Here is a 7,500-nt window from a genome sequence, read left to right as displayed (position 1 = left end):
ATGTGCGCGAGATAGTAATGACCTGGAAAGCATTTGCAATCTCTCAGGTGATTTAGGTAAGGATCCCTTAGACATATACCACGGGGACCACAGCTGTCTTTTTGCCAGTCCATACAATCTAACCCCTCTGAAAAAAAAATACACAAACTAGTCACCTTTCTGACAAAAAATAATTGGGTTGGGGTAGATTAACCAATGCGGCATGCCCGTGTCCTTCAAACCAACACGCACAATATGAAATATTTCGAAATATATCGCATCTTACACATAGTAAATATTCAGGTGCCTTACTTCGACAGTACACTCCATCTCCAAGGCGTCTTCCTTGACAAATGCAATTTCCGTCTATGCACTTAGCGTCAGGATGGCAGTTTCTGTCGCCTACGCACATTTTAGGCTTCACGCCTGCAACGCAAAATTTCCCCCCTAGATTCAGATTTCCGCTTTGCTTTTAACTCTCTCTGTATCACAGCAAAGAAAGACTATAAAGACTCCGGTCATAGATGTCATTGGTCAACTTATTCGAGATGTTATTGATTGATTGATTTGGCCTAGATCTAATTGGCTGTGAAGACTAAACAGCTAGTGATTGGTGCATTTCGATCCGTCTATATGTTTAAGGTCTGTACTTGTATCGTTGATTACTTTGGGCAGTATTATGAAAGAGTAAATCAGTGTGTTGTTTGTCTGTTGTTGATTTCGTCGATGAGTCGTTCGTGGGGTGCGGGAAGTTGTAGGCATCGGTTTATTGGTGCCTGTTCGAAGTTGGTAAACCAGCTTTCCATTACGATCCGTTGGTAGTAGTTAGTGCTGTAGGTAACACATGCAGGAGAGTCCCAGTCGATTCTGTGGTTTGTCTGTAGATGGTGTTCAGCAATGTTATTGTTGATGTCACCGTTCCTTGTCGCTCGTCTGAGTTCAGTCAGTCTAGCGTTCAAATTTCTGCCGGTCTCACCGATATCAGTGGCCTGGCAGTCGCGGCAATTGATCTTATAAACTGTTCCTCGTCTGTCCTTAGGTTGGTCTTAGTCTTTTACATTAGTCAGTGGTTTTCGTAAGGTAGTGATGGGTCTGTGAGCATCACAGATGTTGTAAGGCTGTAGGATCCTAGCGATAATCTCTTTATTATTGTCTAATTAACAGAGAAATTACCCCAGTTGGTACAACGACCCTCGCTTCGGTACATTTCATCAAAGCATTCACATCTGTGATTTACGCATCTTGCTTTATGATGGGCGCAGTGGCCGTCTGTAAAGCACTCTTCGGAAGAAGAAAATAGAATTGACCAGATCATTATATATATATATATTAAATATATTGTTAAAAGCGAGTCAAATATTTTGGTTTATTGAGAATATTTTCAACAGAATATCGCGTTTCTGATCGTTCAATGACGAATGCATAAATTGGTTACAGAGTGCAAAAGAGGTTCGGAGTACAATACGGAGGTTGCTATGGAAACAGCAATTGAGTAGTTTTGTTGAGTAAAAGTAAAGTAAAGTAAAGTAACTTTATTTAACGTCGGTAGTTCCTTCAGCTACGAGGCTGGTTTCAATGGAAGCTGACGGACTGCGCCCTTTACCGCCCCCCCTCTGTCAGTGCTCCGTTTTACGGATATTTAAAGCTATAGCTACATTGATCAGAGGAAAGTCGAAACAGACGTTTAGGTCACCGAGGATCGAACCGGGGACCTCTCGCTCCGAAAGCCGCGCACTAGCCAACTGAGCAACGACTGCTCCTAGTTGGTGAGTGCAGGTATATAATTATAATAAATAACTTCCTCGTGCATTTCGTGATTCATGGCCACTTGGGATGTTTTCTTACTCAAATTGTACGAGCTGTAGGAGAGTGCAATTTTAAGAGATTTAAATACATGACTCGTGCCCACAAATCACGCACGAAATGCACTCGGGTTCATTCAATTTCCTTGTATGCTTACAATACTGATTGCTATGAATTGGTAATATTTTGGGTTACGTTATGCATCCACCGATTGCTTTGAATCCGTATGTCTTTTTTTGGGTCGCGATAAAAATTTTGTTTTTAATTCGCTTACTATTTTGATACCGCTTTCTATTCAATTGAAGAGATGTTTGTACTTCAATCTTCTTACATAAATTCTTCCACCGTTACGTTTCCACTGTAAGTTTTTTAATCTTTTGATTTGCGATACTTGACTTTAAAGATGAACTTACCTACGCAGTTCCCATCTTTATCAACTCCAATCCTACAAATGCACCACAGATCTCCTGTTAAAAGATCGGTCGCGCAGTGATTATTGAATCCGCATGGATCAACTGGATAGCAAAGATCAAATCCTGGTTAACAGAAGAATGGAGTCAAATATTACCTCATTGAAGCATTTGGTCAGTGCTAGTAATAAGAGACCCCACTTCAGTGTCAGAAGCTGCAATTAAAATGGCTATTCTGGTACAGGGTCGATCATGGCCGACAGGCTCAAATGGAAGTGTCAGTTCGTCCCACAAGTTCTCGCCTGAAAATTGTGATGCTGGTGTTTTATTAGGCATTCCTCATTTGATTTCTCTGCTTCAGACAGCTAATTAAGATAATTTAGGGTTGGCATTTCCACTGACACAGTCTGTCTATTGGTCCATCGTTCTGTAGTCTCAGTTTCTTAAACGTAAAAATGAAACAAGTTTCACACTTACTCTTTCGGCAATGTGCACCGTTTCCAGGTCCATCTTCGCAGACACAATATCCGTTCATACAACGAGCAAATGCATGACAATGTGACTTGTTTCTGCACTTTTTTCGGGGAGCTTTTATCAGGAAAAAAATCAAGACAAGCAAATCACATAGAAGGAGCTAAGGGACTGTGCAATAATTATCAGGAGGGGGGGCCCTAAAACCAGAGGGGGGGGCCTTAAGTTAAATAATGGAAAGGAGGGGGGGGCTCTACATTAGATTTCTCAAGTAAGTTGAGGGGGGGTCTTAATTAAATTTCACAAATTCGATAATGAATAAATAAACATTTTCCAAATAGACAGATGCCACGCCTTTGACTATCCATAATGTCTAAATATTGCATCAACATAAGGGACTGTGCAATAATTATCAGGAGGGGGGGGCCCTAAAACCAGAGGGGGGGGGCCTTAAGTTAAAATAATGGAAAGGAGGGGGGGGCTCTACATTAGATTTCTCAAGTAAGTTGAGGGGGGGTCTTAATTAAATTTCACAAATTCGATAATGAATAAATAAACATTTTCCAAATAGACAGATGCCACGCCTTTGACTATCCATAATGTCTAAATATTGCATCAACATAAACACATGCTTTAACTTATTTAGAATGTCAACATATGATAGATTGAAACAATCGCTCATGCACAGAAGTCACAAACCACGTTGTGAGCTTTGCCAATAAAACATTTGGCATTTAAGAGGTCCCGCAGACATGCCAGGTCTGTTCTTGATTTAAACAGCGAGAGGGTTTTTAGGTCTACAGTTTCTAGCTGAGGAATGCCACATGCTTCTGTTTCATAGTTGTCCCAAAGACCGAAAAATTATACAGGTTCGGGTCCTACGGCTTTCTGAGGCAGCAATCCTCTTCTTCTCCCTTTTTTCTTCTGTTCCTTCTTTTTTCTTGATTTGGATGCTTTAGATTTGGCACCAATAGGAAATGTCGCTTTATATTTAGCCATCACCCTATCCAGGTCTTCTACAAGATGCAGAACGTTTAAACCGACTTGAGACTTTATTGAATGACGTTGTTCAGCATTAAAATTGTGTAAACAGCTGAGGCCAGTCTTCAGTGTTTTTCTAACTTGGTTACGACAGCATTAAGCTTGTCCTGGATATCATTTGCCTCTTGTTTGCAACGTCTGATGTTGCTGTCATCATGGGGAGCTGGCTTGTAATCCTCTCGGAGAAACCTTCCTGCACAAGCAGGGTCAGTGTCGGATAAAAGATATTGGTAAGGGTTAGAGAGGGGGGGGGGAGGAACATCATAATTTTGAGAGAACGTGAGGGGGGGGGTCACAGCTAATCTTGACGCTGCGGGAGGGGGGGACCTATCTAATTTTCCTTTTGTGAAGCTCATTTTAGGACCCCCCTTCCTGATAATTATTGCACAGTCCCTTATACCGAAGCTCAATCAGTTCGAGGGAGGATTTTAAGAGAAAATTTAGGAGACAAAGAGGGAGTCGCCTTGTCTAGCCCTCGGAATATGTTAATGTTAGGTAAGTTATTTTTACAGTAGGTGTCGCGAAAACAGATGTCTGTTTGCAGAGATGCCCGCAACATGAGAACAATTCAAAATGGCGTTTGGAGTGGAATTGCGGCTTCTCGTTTCAGAAGCAAGGAAATTGGTAAATCTTGCCCTAAAACAAGGAGCGTGGGATAGATTCTACAGTTTCTTGAGAATCCAATGGCCTGTTAGATGAAGATTACGACTCCGAAAGCCAGACTGAATACCCAACAGCCGCCATTACACAATGCCCTGACAATGCCAGATAAGTTCGTATGAAGCCACGTTTAATGGTCGCGGATGTATCGGGAAACAGACTTCGGATCTACTTATTGCCGTCATCACTTGGATCACAACCATTGTCATTATCGTTAGAGAGATTTACTATCACGTTTACTGAAACGCGAACGGCAAAAGTGAGCACGTGACCATGATTTTCCCCCCATTTTTGGCGTTTGCCGGTGGCCGCTTAACGCTTAACGCTTCCCGTTTGCCGTTTCACGTTTGCCGTATACGTGGAATTTTCTTCTCGTTTTCTTCTACATAACAAGTTGTTTGAAGAAGAAAAAAAAACCTAAAGGAGAACCCCAAAACCATTTTCCGGTGAGTCAAACAAGGAAAAATTAGGTTTCATGGTTCTAGATCGTTCACAACTGACTCCTGACCGCAATTTCTTCACTCACAAAACGACTTCATCAAAACTCGCAAAATTTGACTGGTAAGGATTTTCATTTTATATAGCGTCTTTTTCTACAATGAATGTTTAGAAGCCTCCGAGTGTTTGTTTTGGAATACACGAAATTAACAGAGTTCATTCCAAGTTGCCGTGGATCACGCGAAGCCGCTTAAGTAATATAACAAGCTTCACTGCATTTAACTTTACGTGAAACGTGAAACAGCAGGCCGACTTTTGCCGTTTTATTCAAAACGTGATGCGAAATCTGTCTAACAGGGAGATACTGCAAACATCAGATGTCTAAAATTTGCATTTTGCCAAAAATGGAAGAAACTAAGAGCGGATGAGGTAAGAGAGCGGATCCCCATACAGTTTAAAATTTGTTCCAGACGCTTGAAATTTCAAGGTCATTTTCTAAAATAAGAACCTGTTTAATTTTTTAGGCTAAACTGGTTCTTATGTAAGGGGGGTGGGGGGGGGTCGTCTAAAATGAGATATTTAGCCTAACGGGTTCTTAAATGTGGGTGTTGACTGTATTCCAAGTTGTTCGGCATGGAAAATAAGTATCAACAAGTAGCTTTACTGTAGAATACTCGGCCATGCACTCCAAAACACATCAAAAAAATTGCGGCCACGTGGCTATATATGATAAGTTCAAACAAGGGCAAAATACCTCGATGTTCTTAAAGCGCCAAAAAGGGTTAGGGATCCCATAGCGATGATAGTCACTGATACGTGCAAGAGGTAGAAGTACAATGGAAACCTGACTTACCTAGCCACGTAGCCGCAAAAATGCGTAGCCACAGTTTAAGCATTTGCACGTTAACAGCGTACTTGCTCAGTCACCCTCACTCGCTTAGCCAATAAGTTGCCGTAGCTACGCGGCTTCGCGTCTTTGCGGCTACACGACAATATAAGTTTCGATTGTACTTGACGATCATCGCTGTGCGATGCTTCACACTTTTCAACGCTTTAAGAGCGAGGTATACCCTAGTTCTTTTTTCCATTGTTAACTTTGCATGTAGCCACGCAGCTACGTCAGTGTTTTGGAGTGGCCGGGAAAACATTTGTAATATTCATGTTTTTGGATACTTCGCCTTTAATGTACAACATTAACGAGATTGGAATAATTGCAAGGCATCAAAGACAGCACAAAGTTATGTCTTGAAGGAGCTTCAGTAAATTTTCGCTGCCGTAGCCGTCATCATTTCTTAAACTCCATATTACTGCTATTTAGATAAAACTAAGGAGGCAGTGCAGCTCAGTGGTTAGGGCCCGGATATTCCGGGTTCGAGACTCGTTCTGACCACTCGTTGAATTTGTTCCTGGAAGTCCTTGGTTCAAATACTCGGCTGCACTTGTAAATAGCCAACTGGTTTGAATAGACCATTTTCGAATTCTCACGGCTGGACTAGATCTAGCATGAAATGGAGGCTAATGCGGGCAAATCTTTTCGAATGCAAATTAATTTGCCCGCATTAGCCTCCATTTCATGCTAGATCCAGTCCAACCGTTAGAATACGAAACTGGCCTCATAGTTAACAGTTGTTGTTGTTGTTTTATTCTGTCGTTTTGTTGATTGTGTTTCATTGGCCCTGAGAAGACTCTATGCCCGGAAGTGCTCAATTAAGTATGTATTGTATTGTAATTAAATTCGCAGGAAATTTTCTTACCTCTAAAGCAGAGTTTCCCATTACCAAGAAGTTCGAATTTACAATGACAAACAGTATCCTTACAGTATGAATAACCAGGACATTCGCTGTGTGTCTTGCATGCGATGCGCCCAGATTCTATTATCGACAAAATAATGTGAGAGGGAGATCTGTATGGGTAGATTAATCATTATTCTTTATCTGATCGGGTCTCATCAATGCAGATGAGCCTTCGATTGAAAAAGCAAGATTTTCAAGTTATCAACACCCGAAAATGCAGACGTAGAAGAAGACTTTTGGAAATGGTTTCAAAAGTGCAGCCTATGTTTTCAAAACGCAGTTCGGACAGGAAAAAAGGGAACCTCTACCCACATATTGGTGTGGATAGGTGAAAACAAAGACTTTTGAAAACGATGACGAAAGATGCGTGGACTGGAAAGTTTTGAAAACTGTTTTTAACATTTTTTGTTGAGCGATGAGTTGTCGATAGGTGAAAAAGATAGGAAAGCAGAAAAGGATGAAGAATATTCATTCACATGCGGCCCGGACAAACTGCGTGACCGTTAATATTAAACACTTAATGACTGGTCCCGAAGGAAACAGATCATTTTGTTTCCCGAGAATCTCATGTTTCCCCGAGGCGCAACCGAGGAAAACGTTGAGAGTCAAGGGAAACAAATGAACTGTTTCCCGAGGGACCAGTCATTAAGTGATTTTTTTTTTATAGTACAAACAGAAAAACGTGCAACGGTGGTCGTCGGTCGACATTCGCGGGTAACACTGCACTGTTACCCTCTGACGTCATAGATTTTGCACTGTTGTCCGCTAAGAGACTTTTGGCGGGAAACAGTTTTATTCTTAGATGTCATGAGACCTCGAAGTAACCAATGAGAACGCGCGCTGTTGGGAGAAAAAACTCAGCTATATAACAATTAAGCTTATATCTTTCAACAATAAAATCCAAG

The 7,500-nt window shown here is 41.4% G+C and overlaps 1 protein-coding gene across 1 annotated transcript in view; it reads right to left on the bottom strand.

Moving 5' to 3' along the window:
• The window catches only part of LOC138053096 (latent-transforming growth factor beta-binding protein 2-like), a 17,073-nt gene that overhangs the window by 8,954 nt on the left and 619 nt on the right, over positions 1–7,500 (bottom strand). Inside the window, exons 2-7 of the mRNA XM_068899782.1 lie at positions 6,557–6,673; positions 2,670–2,780; positions 2,196–2,318; positions 1,153–1,260; positions 292–405; positions 1–127 (exon numbers count right to left, since the gene is read on the bottom strand). The exon at positions 1–127 is cut by the window's left edge and continues 14 nt beyond it. Coding sequence (XP_068755883.1) covers positions 1–127; positions 292–405; positions 1,153–1,260; positions 2,196–2,318; positions 2,670–2,727 — 530 coding nt within the window. The 5' untranslated portion in view covers positions 2,728–2,780; positions 6,557–6,673. The remainder of the gene's footprint in view (positions 128–291; positions 406–1,152; positions 1,261–2,195; positions 2,319–2,669; positions 2,781–6,556; positions 6,674–7,500) is intronic.

Source organism: Montipora capricornis, chromosome 6 (assembly GCF_036669925.1).
Source record: "Montipora capricornis isolate CH-2021 chromosome 6, ASM3666992v2, whole genome shotgun sequence".
Taxonomy (NCBI): Eukaryota; Metazoa; Cnidaria; class Anthozoa; order Scleractinia; family Acroporidae; genus Montipora; species Montipora capricornis.
The sequence above is the reverse complement of the archived record's forward strand: the minus strand, read 5'-3'. Positions and strand labels throughout refer to the sequence as shown.